This window comes from Mastigoproctus giganteus, chromosome 7 (assembly GCF_048544385.1).
Source record: "Mastigoproctus giganteus isolate SK-2022 chromosome 7, ASM4854438v1, whole genome shotgun sequence".
Taxonomy (NCBI): Eukaryota; Metazoa; Arthropoda; class Arachnida; order Uropygi; family Thelyphonidae; genus Mastigoproctus; species Mastigoproctus giganteus.
Window position 1 is genome coordinate 93,242,900 of NC_143581.1, and position 23,840 is coordinate 93,266,739.

General features: G+C 37.3%; 1 protein-coding gene across 1 annotated transcript in view; it reads left to right on the forward strand.

Moving 5' to 3' along the window:
• The first annotated feature begins 4,528 nt into the window (after nt 1-4,528).
• The window catches only part of LOC150083080 (transmembrane channel-like protein 7), a 338,378-nt gene continuing 319,066 nt past the window's right edge, over nt 4,529-23,840 (forward strand). Inside the window, exons 1-2 of the mRNA XM_090378384.1 lie at nt 4,529-4,965; nt 17,431-17,780. Coding sequence (XP_090234510.1) covers nt 4,908-4,965; nt 17,431-17,780 — 408 coding nt within the window. The 5' untranslated portion in view covers nt 4,529-4,907. The remainder of the gene's footprint in view (nt 4,966-17,430; nt 17,781-23,840) is intronic.

Below are 23,840 nucleotides of genomic sequence, written 5' to 3' on the forward strand. Positions count from 1 at the left end.
CCTTCCTTCATACGTATTTTCCTGAAAATTACAGTCGACAGAAGTTCAAGTCCAATGTCAACAAATACATTTTATCTTCTTTCGTCTTCCCAACCTCCCCCCCAAGCACGGACTAAGTACTATAGATTCTAATACCTCTCGTGTTTGGGGTTTACATAAAAAAAAAAAAAAAAAAAAATGAAAACGAAGAAGAGGAAGGGAGAATAAAAGAAAAAGAACAGTACGTGTACCTGTGGGCGCCAAGCAGCAAAACAGGATGCAGGTATATAAATAAGTATTACAAAAAATAAAAAGAAATTGAAGAAAATATAGATTGAGACGTTATTAACCACAAAATGCCAGGCCTAGATGAAGAAAATACGAGAAAGAATGTTAAAACCTATAAAAAAAAAAAAAAAAAATCAAGTAGAATGAAAGCTTAATTAACAGGCCAATCATATGTACAAAACCTGAAAAGGAAATGCCTGAAAGTGAGAGGATGGTAATAAAGATAAATAAAAATAAATATTTATTAAAAAAAAAAAATTGGTACATAGATCACATATTTCATCGGGGGCTACACCTTATCATGTACCAAACACTGTGTTTCTATGCAAACCCATGTTGATGGAGAAACTATTAAAATAAAATAGATGAAAAAATAAAATAAAATAAAATAAAAATAACAAAATAGATAAAAAATATATAAAAAATTGATAAAAATAGATTAAAAATTGATAAAAATAGATTAAAAATTTATTTTTTTATTTTATTTTATTTTTTTAAATCTATTTTATTTTAATAGTTTCTCCATCTGCATGGGTTTGCATAGAAACAGTGTTTGGTACATGATCAGGTGTAGCCCCCCCCCCCGATGAAATACCTGATCTATGTACCATTTTTTTTTTTTTTATAATTATTTATTTTTATTTATCTTTATTACCATCCTCTCACTTTCAGTTATTTCCTTTTCAGCTTTTGTACATGTGATTGGCTTGTTAATTCAGCTTGAATTCTACTTGATTTTTTTTTTTTTTTTTGCGTAGCACACGCTTTTTGATTAGACCGGGGTTCGAGCCCGTCACCACCAAATACGGATGATGCGGAAAGGCCAGGGAATGACCACCGCATATTCCGGAACAATGTGGCTTTAGTTGCTAATGCTCCTAAAAACCAAATAACAAACAACAACAATAAAATAAATTACTTAGGGGTGCCGTTATTAAAAAAAAGGTTGAAAACCACTGCACTATACACTGGCAATGTACTACGTACGCGCAGTGTTTTATTTTTATTTTTCGTTTTCAGAAAGAATAAAAAACAATTTTCTGACTACATAAAAGAATTTGATTTTAAAAATGAAAGTAGACAGATATAAAACTATAAAGGGAATTAGTAATTATTGTTAATTTTTAATTATTATTTTCACGTAATATGTTTTGTTTTGCCTGAAAATAATATCAGTATATTTTGTGATTATTTGTAATAATTTGTACACATCGCACATTGCAGAGTTACGAATTAAAGTAAAAGACACACACAAGGCGCCTCCGTAGCCAGGTGGGCAGGAGCAGCAGTGCATAGTACACGCTTCTTGATTAGACAGCCCGCTACCACCAAATACGGAGAATGCGGAAAGGTCAGGGAATGACCACCGCATATCCCCGGAGCAATATGGCCTTAGTTGCTAATGCTCCTGAAAATCAAATAACAACAACAAAAGACACACTTTCCTTTCAATCGTAAGGTCCCGTGGGCGACACTTACTTTTCTGTTATAAGGTCCTTCTGAGGGAAAAAAAAAAAAGCACTTATAATAACTTTATACTGATGATATATTAAGGAGTCCTTGTGTGCTGTGATGTAATGACTAGATCATAGATATAGCTTAGCTTAATTTTCGTGAGGTGAGTTCTGAAAATTAAGCTAAGTTATATCTACGATCTAGTAATAACTTTATACTTAAATTTGTACTTTGTACTTAAATTTAATGGGTATACAGGCCAATTAAATTTAAGTTCAAAGGGATATGCTGAGCCAATTCAGCATAGTCAGTTCTGTGTGTTGTGGCATAGTGTTTGGGTCAGGCGCCACCTGTGGTCTCCTACATCTGCGCCATCAGTACTCTTGTGAAGAATAGAGAACTTCTGTAAAAGCCAGAAAAGTGTTATGTGTTTTATGTGTCGGGTTCTAATCTGGCTTCTTGGCCGCAGAGCCCCTAGTGGAACTCCACGTTGCCCGCCACCACCGCTGGGAGGTGAGCCAGGCTCTCCACGGTACTCTGGCTTCTCTCTGTCGGGGATCGCTTGAGCTTCTTGACGGAGAACAAAAAAAAAAAAAAAAGAGCATTATTGAGGAAGATAGCTGAAAGATGTGGATAAAAAGGCGTCAACTGCGAGCACTGTTCTGTTTTTCCTTCACTTTACACGTTTGAATTAACACAATGCTGTTTTTTCCTAGGCTAGCGGAGAAAAGAAAGGCAAAGAATAACAATATCTTCTTTACCTTCATCAATTTAGAAAAGGCTCCATTCCAAGAAAGGAATTATACCAAGCCCTTCAAAATATTTAACTTTATCCAGAGCTTATGGAACTGATTAGGGCAACGTTTCCCAAACTTTTTTAGTCACGGAACACTTTTCGTCTCGCTTTTTTTTCTTTTTCATCTCACTTTCATTTCTTTTACAAAACACTTACGACACAAGTTTAGTGGAAGCCAAAGAAGACTACAGGGCTCAGATCTGGTGTATATGGGCTTGGCAAACCCAGGGTCCTGAGTTGGATATCATTATTCTTTTCTTTTTTGCTTTATTGGTGAATTCCTTCTTTCTCTCTCTCTCTCTGGGTAATTCAGAAATTTTCTTTGTGCAGCATAAGCATTGCGTTAATTCAAACGTTTAAAGCGAAGAAAATACAGTGTTCGCAGTTGACGCCGTTTTACCCCCATCTTTCAGCTATCTCCCTCACTAATGCTGTCTGTTTTTTTTTTTTTTTTTTTTGTTCTCCATTAGTTAGTTATTTGGTTTTTAGGAGAATTAGCAACTAAGGCCATATTGCTCCAGGATATGCGGTGGTCATTCCATGACCTTTCCGCATCCTCCGTATTTGGTGGTGACGGGCTCGAACCCCGGTCTAATCAAGAAGCGTGTGCTACGCACTGCTGCTCCTTCGCACCTGGCTACGTAGGCGCCTTCTCCATCAGAAAGCTCAGGCGATCCCTGACAGAGGCTGTCCACGGTACATCTGGCTCATCTCCCAGCGGGGGTGGCGGACAAGGTAGTGTTCCACTGGGGGCTCTGAAAATAATAATTAAAAATTAACAATAATTACTTATTTCCTTTATAGTTTTATAGCTGTCTACTTTCATTTTTAGAATAAAATTCTTTTATGTAGTCAGAAAGTTGTTTTTTATTCAAAAATGAAAAAAATAAAAATAAAATACTGCGTGTACGTAGTACATTTCCAGTGTATAGTGAGTGGCGCGCATGCTCCGTGACAAATCGCAGCACACAGACCAACAGATATAGTTGGTGTCGCGCATGCTCAGTGAAGTCTGAACTTCGTCAAATATATTGACCGACAGATACGGAGAGTGTCGCGCATGATTCGTGACAATTTCCAGCACGTAGACTGGCAGACATAGCAGCAATCGGGAGATAGAGTGAGTGCTGCGCATGCTCAGTCAAGTCGAAACTGCCCGTCATAATATGATTCGTGACAGTTCCGAGCTGCGGTGACTGGATGGTTGACCGTGACTCACGACACTAAAGTGCAGGATTTCGAAATATAGAATATAATATACACGCACACATATATATAGTTTTTTTCGTCTTTTATGACAAATGACCCTATATTCTATTTGGAAGCAAAATTAGCGTACACAGTGCAATTTATATACTCTGGTACAGACTCACCATTATGATGATTGATACAGGTGTACACATCACAAAGTGATTACCAAATCAAGTATATGAAAAGTTGAGAATAAATTCATACAGCAGACGTTTGTTTCCATTGAAAAAGATTGGCTACCTAGAATTTTTTTTTAACACAACAGAAAGAAATATAAGTTGCGGTTTAATGCCTGTTTTGTGTTATCCTTTTCGATAACAGCAGAATCAAGCTGCCAGTAAAAGTTAAAAAAAAAAGAGCTTTGATACTCTTAATCCAAAACAGCATTAGCAAAGGCACATGATACAAGAAAGCAAGATTATATAGCATCAGCCAAAAAAAAAAACACCATCCAGTTCAACTCACCACGACTGAATAATAACAACGCCTTCTTAGTGCACAGTATAAACAATATTATATAGCATATGAAATGCAACTCCATTATATATATATATATATATATATATATTTTTTTTTTTTTTTTTTTTATTTTAAATAAGAGGGCACTATTTTAAAAGCGATGTATAAAATTAAAATATAAAAACAACTTTTGAAATAAACAGTCGCTAGCTTGTTAAGTTTTATGTGCTATGTTTGGTTATTAGTAGTTCAGGTCACAGAGTAGTAACATATCTTACATCTCTGTGGTTCAGATAATGTAATAGAGCAATTCATTACCAGATTTTTTTTCACTTGGTACTTACTACTGTGTGACAATAACTAATCGTTTTACACCAAGGGATCACAGAGTATCACAATGATGCAGCTATGTGAAGGGGGCTAATGCAGTACATGATTTATCTGAAAATTATGGAACGTGGAATTTGATAAAATGCCGTTTCGTAGTTTATTCTCTGCAGTGTGTTTGCAAAATATAGAAAACTTCCGGTCATTGTTGACTTCTAAAACGCAGACACTTTATGTATATATCTGTGCTGAAGAACAATAAAAAAAAAAAGATTAACGTTGAAAATATGTGAATGCTAATAATGATTTCTTGCATTTACGGAATTATAAGTTGGCATAGTATATTGACGAAATGAGTGAAAAAATTAGGACAGATGATGAGGACCAAATTAAAGATATACCATTGCCAAGTATGTGAATTATTTTATAATTTGGATTTCATTCAGGTTGCTAGATTGCTGAAAATATGCTATACGTTGATAAGTATGCTTCCAAAATATTTTTAAAAACGTTTATAGTGAAAAAATGTAATGCATTGCATTATTTTTTGTAAGATGCCAATTTACTGTGGACTAGTCCTCAGTCTTTACTACCGTAAAGACTGAGGACTAGACTGAGGACCTTATAGCTAATTGGTATGGCACTGGCAGGGTCGTGTTTTGGTATTTGTTGGTTCTGGGTTCTCGGTTTGGTCTTGTCCCCCCCCCCCCTCTTCATTCCGAGGTCGCGCAACATAATACCAAACATATTAAAATGACTCTGTATTTAATCAATTTTATTTATGTATTTTTTTTTGCAGAGAAATTTGAAACCCCGTTTATAAAAAGTTTTGAAGTTATTTCCACACAAACTTACTCACAATACGAATTTTGTTGGCATTGTTATCAAAGTTTTTATTGCAAGTAAGTAGAATTGTAGAATTTTATGGTTGAAATAAAATTGTTCAATTCTCTTTGAATATTATATTTTTTGGGTCCATCTTTTTCATAGGCACTAGGTGTGGAAAAGATGGAACTGGTGTACTGGCTGCTTAACTCCTACAATTTTCACAACTCAACACAGCAGATGCAATGAATCACACACTGCCAGTGTGAAGATCACTACTGGTCACAAGAAAATTTTGCCTAAACAAACTGGAATTACACAGATTGTAATTCCAGTTATTAAGCGTACTTTTTCAAAACTGAAGGGTTTCTATTGTTGAACTTTCTCAAAAAAAAAAAAAGAAGCTTTTATAAATGTTAAAATGGTAATTACAGGTTAGAGTACTTTTAGAATAACTGACAATATCATAAGCAATGAAGATTAATGCATATTGTTTGTGTATTAATTAATAGGGAAAATCGCACAAAAGAAGCAAGCTCACTAATATTCATCAGCCAAAAAAAAAAAAAAAAAACACTTCCAAAATTTATTCATACTTCCCACAACATCAGCTGGAAGTTTGTTCCAATGACTAATTACTTGTCTGAAAGCAAATTTCCAAACATTTATCCCGCAACCATTCTTCAAATTAAATTTATGCCCCCTTTTGTCTGAGCAAGAGGAAGGCTGCCATCAGCATTTACCTTACTCAATCCATTCAAAGCCTTAAATACCCCAATCAGATCTCCTTGTAGATACCTAGTTTTCAGATGTTGCAATTTGCAGAGCATTTTATTCCTTTCTTTGTAAGAAAGAAAGGGATAAAATGTTTTCCTTTTGTTTCCCCTCACTAATCTCATTATCTTTCTCTGTAGAAGGCTGCCGTAGCCTAGTGGTCAGGCGTGCGGGTACATAAGTACACGTGCCTTGAGTGACCGGGGTTCAAGCCCGTGACTACTGAATACGGTGCTGTTTCTTGTATTCTATCTTGTGAACTCCTCTGACCGTTTGGTCGTCCCGGAGTATAAGCAGAAAATTTATTTATTTTATATGTTCAAAAGATCCACATCCTTCCTAAAATGAAGCTTCCAAACTTGTATGCAGTACTCAAGATATGCTGTAACCATTGCCTTATACAATGGGCATAATCACCTCCTTATATCTACTGGAAAAATTCCTATATATCATTAATGAAACTCCATGTTGTTATTAGCAACTAAGGCCATATTGCTCTGAGGATATGCAGTGGTCATTCCCTGACCTTTCAGCATCCTCCGTATTTGGTGAAACTCCATGAGCTGTCCTAGCAGCCTTTTGGCACTGTTCAAAGAACTTCATGTCGGACTGTACAATTCCCCCCCTCCAAGTCTTTTTCATTTTTTTGCTACCCTCAGCATAGTGCTACTCCATGAACATTATTTTTCCATTTCTTAGGAAAAAAAGAAATGCAGAAACAGTATATCTTACAAATACTGTTTTTGTAATTTTATTGTAATAAAATATAACAGTTATTATTTTGGGGAATAATGAAAATCTATGCATTCAACATGTGTAAGGAATACAGATAATTATCAAAAGTTTCATGGTACCACTTCTTGTACAACCTTTTCAGTGACATTTTATCGGTGTGCTCTTGTTACAGTGTATTAGGATTGAAATGTAATAAGAATTATTATTATTATTATTATTATTATTAGACATATGGTGCACCAGCCAAAAAAAAAAAAAAAAATTTCTGAATTACCCTGAGAGAGAGAGAGAGAGAGAGAGAAAAGGTAGAAGGGAATCACCAAGAAAAAGAAGAATGATGATATCCAGCTCAGGACCTTGGGTGTGCCTAGCTCATACTCACCAGATGTGAGCCCCTGAAGAATTCATTCATTGAATAAATGGTATCATGAAAATCTGAAAATTATAAGTTAAATTAAAGACAAAACTCTCCTGGAGATGATTAGATTTTTGAAATTTTCCATTTCTATATAACTGCACACCATGGTACTAAACCAAAAAAAAAAAAAAAAATGGGTATTATTTTTCAAGAGAAAGATTTCTTCAAAATGTATAACAAACTTTATTTTGATATAAATGTTTTAGAAAAACAAAAATCAGATGACTCACTTACTTATGACATGTTGTTTTTTTTGCCAGAAATTTAAGAGCTGTATATCATGTCTTTATATAGGTTACCAGAAAACATCTATATGAGATTACAAAGAAAGAAAGAAGTAATCCACAATTGCAAAAATGAATTTTTAAATTAGAAAGTGATAGGCCTCTGTGTGATTAATCTCACGTTACTAAATCATAATGTACTGAAGTGTTTAAAAAAATTACAATAAAATCTGATATAAGTGAGAAAGCATTTTAAATAGTGTGCTATAGACATACAAAATGCATGGCATGGCATGTCATGTCATAGGATTGATGGGTGACTAGAAGAAAAGAGAATTAAAAAAGCAGGAGAGCACTGTAGTGTTATAACGGAAGTTTACTGTAATTATTATATGAATTGAGCTACCTCTTATTCTAATTGGCCCTTGCTGCCTTTTTCTATTCTGTTTTAAGAGTGTAAAATTGCTTTCCATCTATCTTAGTATCCTTCTTGTACAGTAACTCCTTAATGGAATGAATGCACTAGTGACTCAACGATGAATGTTTTGATAGTATTCCACACTTCAACTGTACTTTACCCTTATATATTTCATCCCGATTGATTGAGTCCAGTAAAATTCCTAGTACACAGTAATCTCCTTTCTCGAAATTGAAGTACTTGCCTTTAACTTTTACTACTGAAATCTCATTTATCATTATCCACTTCAGTATACTAGGGTCACTCACTATTAAAAGTTCTTATACTATCATGCTGGTGATTACCAGATCAAATATTTCTAAACCCTGTATGTTGTATTGACAATTATAAGTCATCAAGTTGATTCAAGAAATTTACCCCACAGGTTGAGTTGCCAATTCACAATTTCCAATCATTGAATGGCAGTGAATATACCATAACAAGAACACAGTCTTACTTACCCAATCAAGGGTGTGTGTATATATATAAACAATAAGGATGAATATAACAGTTATTAGCCAGATCAGATTAATGCCATCAATAGCAGATTGTACATTACATCAGTCTGTAATATAGTTATTATAGTAAAAGTACTATACAGATGCTGAACATGTATATGGACACAACAGTATACAGCTTACAGTAGGCCATAAGGCCAAAATAGCTTATTAACTTTATATGTTTAAGTCCATATACATGTTCAGCATCTGTATAGTATTCATTGTGCTCTTACTATATATATATATATATATATATATATATATATACACTGCCCTACCATTAATATCTGGACACCATTCTGCTGATAGCTCCTATCCAAGTACCACAGGTCAGACAACTATAAATTTGCTTTTGGGACTTTGAGGAAACAGTGATACGATTGAATGCAAGATGCTCTGATTGACGGAGTTAATGGACTTCCAGTGTTGAATGATAATAAGGTTCCATATAAGCAGTTGGTCTGTACTTGACAGTTCATCCACAGCGATGATCCCTAGGTTAACAAATTAGTAATGTGATCTGCAAATGGAGGTAGACTGGTGACAAAACGTGACAGGAGAACCCTGCAAAAAATTATCCGCTCAGAATGCAGGTCGACGTCACCACTCAGAGGCCCTCAGTGAGACAGTTGAAGCACCAGTACAGTGTACAGGATGCTGCATGACATGGGTTTCCACAAACTACTAAACCTCCTTCCCAACTAATGCCAAATGCCATTTAGCTTGTTGTAAGGCCTACCGTTCTCGAACCATAGACCAATAGAAAACTGTTATTTGAAGTGATGAGTCAAGGTACATGGTCTGGCAGTTATGAAAGCTTCCTGCCAGACTGTATTGTTGAAACAGTATAGTTTTGCAGAGGCAGTGTGATGGTTTGGAACTGTTTAGATGTATATATCCTAGACAATAATGACATGTGTTACCTATGTTGTTGCAGCATTGGGGAAGTCAACCACTACATGAGCAGTATGACCCGGAGTGTTGTCCTGTATCGACAGGACAACACTCCGGGTCATATTGCTCATGTAGTGGCGGACTAGTTTGAGGATGTGAGCATCAAATGGTTCGACTGGGCAGTTCGACCTCAAACCTATAGAGAATATTTGGGATGAATTGGATTATCAGGTGTGTTTGTGAGAAGAGATTGAAAAAGAGCTTAACTAATTGCTGCTTTGAAGGTCAAATGTCATCCAAAGCCATTCAGCTTAACATATCAGGAGACAGGTGATTAATGGATATTCTTCAGATTGGTGTAACGTCAGGAGTGGGTCCATCAAGGATTGGTTCTTGGGCCACTGTTGTTTCTTATTTTCATAAATGACATTGACTAAGGATAGAAGGCATGATGTCAAAATTTGTAGTTGACGTAAAGATTGTTAGAGTTGTTAATGATCCGCGCCAACCAGCACTCCTTCAGGATGACTTGAACAGACTTCAGAAATGGTCAGAGAAGTTGCAACTATGTTTTAATGCAGCTAAATGCAAGGTCTTGCACTTGGGGAAAAGCAACCCACAAATAAATTATATACTTGGTGGGGGCTGAATTAAAAACAGTGGAGGAGAAAAGTGTTCTGGGAGTTATAGGCAGATATAAAGTTTTTTGAACAGTGAACCAGGAAAGCCCATGGTGTCCTATCAATGATTTATCAAATGCTATCCTGTGGATATAGCAAGTACTTAATCCCACTTTATAAAGCAATTGTAAGACCACATTTGTAATACTGTGTTCAAGTATGGAGACCTCATCTAAAAATAGACATCAAGCTTCTTGAAAGGGTCCTAAGATGGGCATCTTGAATGGTAAGATTGGCAGAAGGACGACTACAGAGTTTGGTAACCAGGCACCTCAGAGGTTACCTGATTGAGGTTTATATACTTCCCTCCTTACCTGTGTGAGGAGGGAAGCATAATTTTTTGTTTTCAAATCCAAGGTACATATGGGAACCAGTAAACTCAGTATTTATCAACTGTGTGGAACTACACGCAGGGTAGTAGAAAATGAAAAAGACCTGGTGGTAATTTTGCAGTTAGTTATGAAATTCTCTTTGCAGTGCAGATGTGCTGCAAGGACAGCTCATGGGGTTTTTGTCAATGATATACAGAAACTTTGCTATTGGGGATAAGGAGGTGATTATCCTTTTGTACAAGGCCATAGTTAGACCGCATCTAGAGTATTTTATACAGGTCTGGAGACCTCACTTTAGGAAGGATGTAGATCTGCTGGAACGGAACCAGATTTGTGTAGGGACAACAGGGTGCTCTTACCTAGAATGGCTTTAATTCTGTAAATTGCGGTATCTGGAGACTAGGCAGGGTGATCTGATTGATGTGTTTAAGGCCTTATATGGATTGAGTAAGCTTGAGTAAGATTGAAGAATGTGAATGGCATTCTTCCTCATGCTGAAACTACACACATGTCAGGGCATAAATTCAATTTGAGGAAGGATGGCCCCAAGAGAGATAGATGTGCAAATGTTTGTTTTGAGCCAGAGATTGGTTGATTGTTGGAATAAGCTTGTTATTGTGGAAGTGGATGTAAGTTCGTGTGTAAGTGGATTTGTATAGTTCTTCCTTGAATAAATTCAAGTAAGAACTACACAAATTCTTGTCAGGCAGCATACACATATGTATGTATATGCTGCTTGTCTATATATATATATATTTATATAAATATAAATCTGTTAAGAAGCAAAATAAGCAGAAAAAGGAAAATAACAAAAGTTATCGTATGTCTAATGCTCCAAAACGCGCAGTGCAGCAGTAAAGGAAGCAAAAGGATATAAATAATATGTGGTTTGTAAAATAAATAGTGTCTGTGAAAATGGAAATGAAAAGTACACACATTGCCTGAACTAAGAGAAGTTTAAGGGATAGTGGAAGTGAAGTGGTGGTTGTTAAACAGGTGAAATAATTGGAAAAACCTAGTACAAAAATGAACTGGTACTGAGAAAGCAAAAAAAAAGGGGGGGGGGCAAATAAAGCAGATTATGTGAAGTCTGGCTAAGAATACAAACAAAGGCAATAATTTTTTTACATATGCTAACAATAGAAGGAAAGGGATGAATCACATTGGTCCATTAGATGTGATTAGAAGAACTGGTGATGACCCTGTACAGATTGCTGATAAGCTGAATAGATATTTTTGCATTTACTACAATCATATATGAATTTTTAGAGTCGAGACTAGCAGAAGTGTACATAATACCAATTGGGAGTTAAATAATTTTATAACAGGAAGTAAGGTGGAAGAGAAATTGCTGCAGGTAAAAGTGAAAAAAGTATTGGAGCTGTGGAGGCTATTCAGTTATATTAAAAGAAGCTGTAAAAGTGGTAGCTAAACCCTTAGCCATCATTAGCATTAGTAGAGGCATATGATGCAAGAAAGCAAGCTTATGCAGCATCAGCCAAAAAAAAAAACCTTCCACTTCACCCCTCCGTACATTCGAAATACCTGTCCAGCTGAGCCTTAAATTTATTTAGAATATAAACTTCCACAACAAGGGATGGAAGTCTGTTGTTCCACCAAACAACTACCCGCTGGCTAAAGGCAAATTTCCGCACATCTATCTTACATCTGTCTTTCCTCAATTTGAATTTATGCCCTCTCAGGTGATTATTCTGAGCAAGAGGAAGAATTTCATCAGCATTGAGCATGCTGAAACCATTCAAGACTTTATACACCTCTATCTGATCACCACGCCGGTGCCTAGTCTCCAGACATGTAATTGGCAAAATTTAAGCTTTTCTTCGTAAGAGCAACCCTTCGTTCCATTCACTAATCTAGTTGCCCTTCCTTTTTATTCGCTCCAGCAGCTCTACATCCTTCTTGAAATAAGGCTTCCAGACCTGTATACAGTACTCAAGGTACTGTACAGTACTCAAGGACCTGACCATTGCCTTATACAAGGGAATAATCACCTCCTTATCCCTGCTAGAAAAATTCCTGTATATCATTGACTAGACACCATGAGCTACTCTTGCAGCCCATCTGCACTGCTCAGAGAACCTCATATCTGCCTGCACAATTACCCCCAAGTCCTTTTCATTCTTGACCACTGTCAGTGTAGTACCACAGAGTTGTTACGTTGCTCTGGGGTTGCTGTTTCCCATATGTAGTACTTTACATTTTTCAACGTTAAACTTCATTTGCCACCTCTCAGACTATCTGCTCAACCTTTCCAGATCCTATTGCAGCAGCATAGCGTCAGTAGTGTCCTTAACAACCCTGCCAACCTTTGATTCATCTGCAAACTTGGACATTAAGCTTGATATACCATCATAAATATTATTTATAAATACAGAAAACAGTAATGGACCCACCACTGAATGCTGAGGGACTCCACTAATAACATTAGTCCACGATGAGCAGTGTCCATTGATTACCACTCTCTGTCTTCTCCCTCTCAACCATCCCTTTATCCATAGCAGCAATTTGCCTCCAATGCCACACTGCTCCAATTTGTGCAGCAGTCTTCCATGTGCAACAGTATCAAAAAACCTTTCTAAGATCCAGGTATATAGTATCCAGTATATAGTATCAAAGTATTCCCTGCATCCAGTTCTTTCATGACTGCATCATAGTATCCAATCAAATTGGTCAGGCAAGACTTCCCCTTAACAAAACCATGCTGTGTCCGAGCTATAACTGAAGTCTTGTATAGATGATCCTACAGTGGTTCTTTAACCAGTGACTCCATTATTTTACCCGGAATAGAAGTTAAACTAACTGGTTAACTGGTCTGTAATTACTTGTGTCACTCTTCGATCCCCATTTGTGAATTGGGGTCACATTTGCACATCTGCAGTCTATGGGTACCTCCCCTGAGTCCAAGGAAGCTCTCATAATTATGGCTAAGGGTTTGCTTACTTCCTTTGCTGCCTCCTTTAATATAACTGGATAGATCCCATCCACCCCAGGTGCCTTTCTTGTGTTTATCTTCAACACTTTCTCCTCCACTTTACTCTCAGTTATTACAAGATTCTCTGGCCTACTGCTAGAGTTGAATACACCTCTGGATTTCCCCTCGCTAAATAACTCCTCATGTGTGAATTTCAATGCAAAATATTCATTTAGTTTGTTAGCTACCTGAGCAGGATCATCAACAGTTGAACCATCGATATCAAGTGGACCAATCTGATTCATCCCCTTCCTTCTAGGGTTTACATAAGTAAAGAACACTTTGCTGTTTTTCTTTGCATCCCTTGCCAAAGAATTCTCGTAATCTGCCTTCGCCTGCCTAACCGCCTTTGTAACTTGGTTACAGATCAACTTGTATCTATCATAGGCTTCTACGTCAAGTGTTAATTTATATGTATCCCATGCATTTTTTTTCTCTGCCAAATGCCTCATTGTTCATCTGACATCCTTAGGCCTAAATCTTGAACAATATTTCTTAGTTGGTATGTAAAGCCTAGTAGCTTCCAAGATAAGGAAGCATTCAAATGGAATGCTTTCTTATCTTGGAGCTTCCAAAATGGGAAGCATTCCATTTGAATGCTTCCCATTTTGAATTTTCTGTTGGTAACATCATCAGTTGGTCCCACTGTATAGAATTTAAATACTGTCTCAGACCATCGTAGTTGCCTTTACGAAAGCAATAACCCTTTCCTTTACCCCTGATGGTAATTACCCCTTTGAGTAAATCCCACTTCAGCACACTGTGATCACTGCCCCCTAGTGGTTCCTTTATCTGCGGATTCTTAATGCATGAAGAATCACTATTGATAATCAAATCAAGAGTATTACTCCCTCTAGTTGCCTCCTGAACATGCTGATGTAGAAAACAATCATCCAATAAATCCACAAAAGCCTTACTAGTGTGTGAGTGACCAATCCACAAATTCCAGTCAATATCTGGGAAATTAAAATCCCCATTATAAGACTCTCTGATTTACTGGCCCACTCTATTTCCCTGTACTATTTCTTATCCTCATCAGAGTCATTAGGCTTATAGCACACTCCTACTCTCAGTTTTGATCTCCCAATGCTTATGTCACACCAAACTGACTTGACACTGCACTGTCCAGCGATGTCAACTGGCTTCACTTTCTTGGAGAGTGAAGGAATATTCATAATGAGAACATCCTTAGATTTAGAAGTACTTGCAGATTAGATATATGCAAATGTATCTCTCATTCACAAGGATGGTAAAAAAGGTGAAATAGGTAACTGCCGACTGCAACTTTAACCTGTGTGCAGGGAAAAAATAATGAAATCAATAGTTAGAGAAGTAAAGAAATATCACCTTGATAGAGTGAAGCCATAAGGCAAATCAGTGCATGGATTTGTTAAAGGGAGATCATGCTTCACCAATCTGATTAGTACTATGAGGTTGTTACAAAAGAGCTGAATGCAAAGAGTAATTTTTATATCATATAATTAGATTTCAGTAAAATCCTTGATAGTATGTCATATGTACAATTGAACTGGAAAAGTTCATAATAATAGTGTTTGCCATATAGTGCAAGGAAATCACAGACTTTTGCTTCACTGGCAAAAAAAAAAAAAAAAAAAAAGAATCAAATAGATAAGAAAATATAAATTATGTGCTTCCCTCCTCACACAGGTAACTCTCCAGTTGACCTTTGAATTTATTCAGAATGTCAGACTCAGCTACCTGCAAAGGGCAACTTTTTTCCAACAATCAACAACTCATTGACTAAAAGAAAACTTCCTACAATCTAATCTAAACCTCAACCCCTGTAATTTGAATTTATGACACCTTGTTCTGGAATTCCTTATAAAAGTGAGAATTCCACTTTTGTTCATTTTACCAATCCCTCTCAGAGCCTTATAAACAATCAAGTCACCTCTGTGGTGGCTGGTTGCCAAGCTCTGTAGTCAGTGTTGAATCCAGGGGGTAATAGGGGGTTATTTTCACACCAGTAGGATACCCCCCCTTCCGGCAAAAATAGTAATATTTATTTTAATATTCTTTCAAAGACCTTGGACGTTGAAATTTTCACCACATTTTTTGTGTAATTTTAATTGAAATTTTCTTCTTACTGTATTTAGGAGCCATATTATCAGTTTTCATAATGTTGTAGTTATATAACACAAATTCAATAAATTTATGTCAAATAAACACAACACAACACAAAAATCATTTCAACTAAGTGTGGTACTTGTTAGGTGGTACATCGCAAAAATAAATCACCAAAATGCAAAAGACAAGCAATTTTCAAAATAATTAAATGGGCAATATTTCTGGCTGCACAAATTGCAACTAAAAGTCACTGTTTCAAGTGTCAGCATTTTGATTTTACGGTTTCTGGTTCCCCTTTATTTTCACACAAACGGTCTACTTGCGACTAATTCTTTGTTTGTATATCGCAAACAATGTTAGTGTTCTCCCCAGGACCTATTTGAATGGGTGCACTGCCCAGTGAATTTAGCTCATTGCCTGGCTAAAATTTAACCGATTCTTGTACCATATTGTACTGCTCACTGATCTCAATCAATATTAATTCGAACATACTATGTGATTGAGGTCAGTGTGACAGGAGCATATAATGTTAAATTATGCAATTAATCTTTGTTCTGGATCACTTAAGTAACATTTATAAATAATAGAAAATTTTATAATATTGCAAAATATTACACTTGATAATGCCTGGCTACTTCATAATATTCTGGGGAGAACACTGAAGATAATGACTGAATGACAGGCTGTGAATAGGTTCCTATTCAGTGACAAATGGTATTCTAATTAGAGAATTTTGCACAGCTTTCGGGGGATAAGGGCTAAATGATGTCTGGGCAGAGGGAGGAGTCTACTGCAGCCACTATTTCAATCATCGGCAGTTTCGTTTTATGGTTTGCAGATTCCCTTTATTTGTTTTTTTTTTTTTTTTTTTTTTCACAGCAAGAGTCTACTTGTGACTAATTCTGCCTTTGTATACCGCAAACAAGACAGTTTGGTCGCAACCTATAAACAGTACTATTTTTGTTATATGTGTATCTGTAATATTGCAAGATTGCACGAAGATAGGCGTAAAGGCCCGAATGAGTTATCGGAAAAATTAATAAATGAAGTGATTGATACATATGCAAAGAAAAAGAAAAGAAGAATAAGATTATTATAGTACTTACATGGTTGATTATAATTTGTATGATTTTTTTTGCGAATTTTAATCAGTGATTTTCATATAATTAAACTGTGATTATTGTCAGTGATGTGGTTTTTGTGAACTGACTATTAGTATTTAAACACGAAATAATAAATATTTCCTTTTGTTTTCTCTTATTATAACAGTCATAAATATACAGATTTGTTTGTAATATGTACATATGCTGTAAATAGGAAATAATAATAAAAAAATAGACACATATACTACTTGTACCCTCCAAAGTTTACATCTCCCCGGTGCATGTACCCCCGAAGTTTACATCCCTTCCATGGGAAGAATGACTGTCTGTAGCCCACATAATTAGTCTTTCCTAATACAGTTGTCCTTCTGCCGATCTCACCATTCGAGTTGCCAATCTTTGGACCCTTTCAAGAAGCTTAATGTCTTTTTTCAGATGAGATCTCCATACTTGAACATAGTATTCCAAATGTGGTCTTACAGTTTGTCTTATATAGTGGGATTATGACCTCCCTATATTACAGGACAGTGTTCGATAAATCATCGATAGGACAGTGTGGGCTGCCTGTATACACCGTCGAGAAAACTTCATATGTGCCTGTATTGTAAATCCCAGATCCCTTTCCTCGTCCGCTGTTTTTAATTCAACCCCCACCAAGTGTATAATTAATTTGTGGGTTCCTGTTCCCCAAGTGTAAGACCTTGCATTTAGCAACATTAAAACTTACCAATCTGAAGAATATCCCACCTGATTCTCATATTACCAGAATCATTTCTTTTTGTTTTTAGTTTCGTATTTTTAATGATATTATTTTTATGTAATATTCAAATGATAACGAAATGATTTGTTGTAGGTGCATCATCAGAAGTAATAGAAGGTTTACCTATTAGAACATTACCACAAAATCAGGCTGATCAGAGGGACTGGAGTAATGCAGTTTGTACACTGTTACCTAGTAAAATATATGGAAGGACAAAGCAACTTGTAAATGACGTACCATTAGAAGTTTATAAAGCAGTAACGTTACCAAGGTTGTCAACTAGACACCTGAATGTAACTCCAGAAATACAGCAAATTTCTTCTGCTGATTTGAGAAAGAGGAAAACATCTTCAAGATGCAAATCTCGACCTTCATTTCACATTATAAGAAGAGCTTCATGCTCTGCTGTTGGAAGCGATGCTCATACTCAAGATTATGTCAGTGTAAGTAAGTTTTCTGCTAACTTCAAAATATATTGTTATATTTCATTTATAAAACAGGATAATTATTTGCAGTTATATGCCCATAAAATGTATAAAATTCTCACTCACTCACTCACTCACTCACTCACACACACACACACACACACACACACACACACACACACACACACACACACAGCCGACCGGGCTAGCCAAGTGGGTAAAGTGCCTGCCTAGCAACCCAAAGGTCGCGGGTTCAAATCCCGCCTCGGGCACGGATCAAAAGTACTGCAAAAAGCCTTGGGAGGGAGGTGCATTATGGCCACAGAAGCCGATGCGCCAACAAATACCAAAAAAAAAAAAAAAAAAAAAAAAAAAAACACACACACAGAAGAGAGAGAGAGAGAGAGAGAGAGAGAGAGAGAGAGAGAGAGCGAGCGAGCGAGCGACTTACAATGTATTGGGACTAAATTGGGGAAAAAAAAATTGGCTATGTAAAAAAAAAAAAAAACCCTTGGAAGTTATATCAGATATAACTTCCAAGGAAGGTAATGGCATTAATAAATAGCACTCTATAAACACTTTGTACAGTTTTTTGGTATACAGAGGCTGTATTATTGCTTCATTCTTCTCATATCATTCGGCCCTGGAAAGATTGTGCAAGGCTCAAGGGGTAGAATTTTTTTCAGCCTGGTATGTACTTGTAAATATGAGAGACTGCTTCTACAGGGATGGGATACACTTAAATACAAAAGGTGCAAGAATATTTGCTGATGCTATCGAGGCAGTGTTAGGTGGGTCGGAAAATTGCTAGCTTGGGGGGATACAAGGACTAATAGATTAACAGTAGCCACTGGCAGATGTGAAAGTGATTCTTGCACTGCTTCTATTGGAATGAGCAGCATCCTGGAAAACAAGATGCAGGATATTTCAGAGACTGCTGGGAGTTATTATTATTATTATTATTATTAGCCATATGGTACAAGGAAGCCTGAGGCTTATGCTACACAAGCCAAAAACAATTTTCTGAACCACCCCGAGAGAGAGAGAGAAGTAGAAGGGAATCACCAAGAAAGAGAAGAATGATGATATCCAGCTCAGGACCCTGGGTGTGCCAAGCCCATACTCACCAGATGTGAGCCCCTGAGGTTGCGTTACTGCGGTACAAGTAAACACATGGGTTGTGTTAGGATAGCTAAGAATAGAAACAGGTGCATCTATATTTGCGTGTACTCCAATCCTAGGCGTTTGTTAAATAAATTTGAGGTATTGCTCAAAACATCAAAGGCAGATATTGTTGGAATATCAGAGATGTGGTGTCAGACAGATATAAGGAATGCAGAACTGGAACTTGGGGAGTACAATGTGTACAGAAAGGATAGACAGGATAGGAAGGTAGGAGGAGTTATGCTATTAGTTAAGAAACACATAAAATCCAAGGAAGTGAAGCCAGTCGACATCGCTGGACAGTGTAGTGTCGAGTCAGTTTGGTGTGACATAAGCATTGGGAGATCAAAATTGAGAGTAGGAGTGTGCTATAGGCCTAATGACTCTGATGAGTATAATAAGAAACTGAACAGGGAAATAGAGTGGGCCAGTAAATCAGAGAGTCTTATAATGTAGGATTTTAATTTCCCAGATATTGACTGGAATTTGTAGGTTGGTCACTCACACATTAGCAAGGCTTTTGTGGATTTATTGGATGATTGTTTTCTACATCAGCGTGTTCGGGAGGCAACGAGAGGGAGTAATACTCTTGATCTGATTATCAGTAGTGATTCTTCATGCATTAAGAATCTGCAGATAAATGAACCACTAGGTGGCAGTGATCACAGTGTGCTGAAGTGGGATTTACTCAAAGAGGTAACTACCATCAGGGGTAAAGGGAAGGGTTTTTGTTTTCAAAAAGGCGAGTACAATGGTCTGAGAGTGTATTTAAATTTTATACTGTGGGACCAACTGATGATGTTACCAACAGCAAATTCAAAATGGGAAGCATTCAAAGAATTTATCTTGTAAGCTACTAGGCTTTACATACCAACTAAGAAATATTGTTCAAGGTTTAGGCCTGAATGGATGTCAGATGAACTAATGAGACATATGGCAGAGAAGCAAAATGCATGGGATACATATAAATTATCAAGCGACTCAGAAGCCTATGGCAGATATAAGTTAATCTGTAATTAGGTCACAAAGGAGGTTCGGCAGGCGAAGGCAGATTACGAGAAATCCTTGGCAAGGGATGCAAAGAAAAACAGCAAAGAGTTCTTTACTTATGTAAACTCTAGAAGGAAGGGGATGAATCAGATTGGTCCACTTGATATCGATGGTTCAACTGTTGATGAACTTGCTCAGGTAGCTAACAAACTAAATGAATATTTTGCATCGACATTCACATATGAGGAATTATTCAGCGAGGGGAATGCCAGAGGTGTTTCAACTCTGGCAGTAAGCTAGATAATCTTGTAATAACTGAGAGTAAAGTGGAGGAGAAATTGTTGAAGATAAACACAAGAAAGGCACCTGGGGTGGATGGGATCTATCCAGTTATATTAAAGGAGGCAGCAAAGGAAGTAAGCAAACCCTTAGCCATAATTATGAGAGCTTCCTTGGACTCAGGGGAGGTACCCATGGACTGGAGATGTGCAAATGTGACCACAATTCACAAAGGGGGATCAAAGGCTGACTCAAGTAATTATAGATCTGTGAGTTTAAGTTCTGTTCCAGGAAAATTAATCGAGGCTCTGGTTAAAGAAGCACTGCAGGATGATCTAGACAATACTTCAGTTATAGCTCAGACACAGCATGGTTTTGTTAAGGGAAATTCTTCCTGACCAATTTTATTGGATACTATGATGCAGTCACAAAAGAACTGAATGCAGGGAATAACTTTGATATTATATATTTGGATCTTAGAAAGGCTTTTGGTACAGTTGCACATGGAAGACTGCTGCACAAATTGGAGCAGTGTGGCATTGGAGGCAAATTGATGCTATGGATAAAAGGATGGTTGAGTGGGAGAAGACAGAGAGTGGTAATCAATGGACAATGCTCATCATGAACTAATGTTATTATTGGAATCCCTCAGGGTTCAGTGTTGGGTCCATTATTGTTTTCTATATTTATAAATGATATTGATGATGGTGTATCAAGCTTAGTGTCCAAGTTTGCAGACGATACAAAGGTTGGCAGGGTTGTTAAGGACACAACCAATGCTATGCTGCTGCAACAGGATCTGGAAAGGTTGAGCAGATGGGCTGAGAGGTGGCAAATGAAGTTTAACCTTGACAAATGTAAAGTACTACATATGGGAAACAGTAACCCCAGAGCAATGTATCAACTCTGGTACTACACTGACAGTGGTAGAGAATGAAAAGGACCTGGGGGTAATTGTGCAGGCAGATATGAAGTTCTCTGACCAGTGCAGACGGGTTGCAATAGTAGCTCATGTTGTCTTGTCAATGATATACAGGAATTTTTCTAGCAGGGATAAGGTGTTGATAATTCCCTTGTAAAAGGCAATGGTCAGGCCATGCCTTGAACACTGTATACAGGTCTGGAGGTCTCATTTCATGAAGGATGTAGAGCTGCTGGAACGAGTACAGAGAAGGGCAACAAGATTAGTGAACGGAACAACGGGTTGCTCTTACGAAGAAAGGTTTAAGTTTTGCAAATTACAGTGTTTGGAGACTAGGCACCGGCAAGGTGATCTGATAGAGGTTTATAAAGCCTTGAATGGTTTGAGCATGCTCAATGCTGATGGGATTCTTCCTCTTGCTCAGAATAATCACCTGAGAGGGCATAAATTTAGATTAGATTGAGGAAAGACAGATGTAGGATAGATATGCGGAAATTTGCCTTTAGCCAGCGGTTAGTGGGTTGGTGGAACAGACTTCCATCCCTTGTTGTGGAAGTAGATAGTGTAAATAAATTTAAGGCTCAGCTGGACAGGTATTTCGAACAAACGAAGGGGTGAAATGGAAGTTTTTTTTTGGTTGATGCTGCATAAGCTTGCTTTCTTGCATCGTATGCCTCTACTAATGATAATGCTAATGATAGCATACTACTGCAGCAGGATCTGGAAAAGCTGAGCAGATGGGCTGAGAGGTGGCCACTGAAGTTTAACATACACCCAGGGTCCTGAGCTGGATATCATCATTCTTCTCTTTTCTTGGTGATTCCCTTCTACTTTTGACTCTCTCTCTCTCTCTCTCTCTCTCTCTCTCTCTCTCTCTCTCTCTCTCTCTCTCTCACAGGGTAACTCGGTAATTTTCTTTTGGCTGGTGCAGCATAAGCCAGCCAAAAGAAAATGACCTTTTTGGTGCAAGGAAGCCTGAGGCTTCCTAGCACCAAAAAGCTAATAAAAATAAAGTAGTGCATATGCGTAGCAGTAACCCCAGAGTAACATAACAATGGGGGTGTTACTACACTCAGGATAGTTGGAGAATGAAAAGGACCTGGGGATAACTGTGCAGTCAGATATGAAGTTTTCTAATCAGAAAACTGGCCACTGAAGTTTAACGTTAACATGTAAAGTACTGCATATGGGTAGCAGTAATCCCAGAGTAACATAACAATGGGGTGGTACTATACTCAGGATAGTTGGAGAATGAAAAGGGCCTGGGGATAATTATGCAGTCAGATATGAAGTTTTCTAATGAGTGCAGACAGGTTGCTAGAGTAGCTCATGGTGTCTTGTCAATGATATACAGGAATTTTGCTAGCAGGGATAGGGAGGTGATTGTCCCCTTGTATAAGGCAATGGCCAGGCTACACCTTGAGTACTGCATACAGGAGGTCTCATTTTAGGAAGGATGCAGAGCTCCTGGAATGAGTACAGAGAAGGGCAACAAGATTGAATGGAACAAAGGGTTGCTATTACCAAGAAAGGCTTAAGTTCTGAAAATTTCAATGTCTGGAGACAAAGCAAAGGCATCTTTGAGGTGATCTTAGTGAAATGTATAAGGCCTTGAATGATTTGAGCAAGCTCAATGCTGATGAATTTCCTCCTCTTGTTCAGATTACTGATCTGAGAGGACATAAATTCAAATTGAGGAGAGACAATTTTGATGTGCAGAAATTTACCATTAGCCAGCGGGTGGTTGATAGTTGGAACAAACTTCCATCTGATGTAATGGAGGTCAACAACTTAAACAAGTTCAAGGCAGAACAAGACAAACATTCGGAGTGAATGGATGGATGAATTGGGAAGGTGTTTTTTTTTTTTTTTTTTTTTTGGCCTATGCTATATAAGTTTGCTTTCTTGCATCATATGCCTCTACTAATATTAACGCTAGTGACGAGAATGGCCAGCGAGAAGGGCTCCATTGGAGATGAGATCATCACAATGTTGTGATCTGAAGTGTTAGAGAAATACTCACCTTGGCTATGTACTTTAGAGAGTAATTTGTGGGGGGGGGAATAATCAACAGTGTAGGGTGTGTGGCTAGAATTGTCTGGTATTCTGGTAGGTAAATGAATAATCTGTGTGAGATCATTAGTGATTGTAAAAGCCTGATCTTCTCAATCAGCCGAGTCAGTGTGACTAGAAAACTAAAGGCAGTTGGAGTCCCGAACATTGAAATTGCCAAAGAAAATTACCCTACTCAATAGAAGGTAAATTAATTCTCCTAATGGAGAGTGACTGGAGAAAGAAGTGAAAGAGTTCCAAATAATGAGTGGTGTTGGGAGAATGGTAGAGGTAATGCATGAATTTGATAGAACAGGGTAGAGAGATTTTAAGCCAGAGGAGATGCCGAATTGGTTAGTCTTTGACATGGTATCCGAGCAGATATGTACTAGTACCAGCTTTGAAGCAAAAGGAATTGTACAGTGAATATTAAGAGAACTGAGACAAGCAGCAGTTGTGGCAACTGATAATTGGGATTCTGTAAGAAATAAGGAAGTGGGGCTTGGCAGACTGTAGGTGGAAATGGACATCAAATGAGGCTGGCACTAAGGCCATGTATATTTGCAAAATGAATGAAGAAGATTTTGGGAGATATAAATCTTTTCACAGATAAGTTTGTTTTCTTAGTTTTACTATTCAGAATGAATGCAGGGGGTAAAGTAAATCAGGAT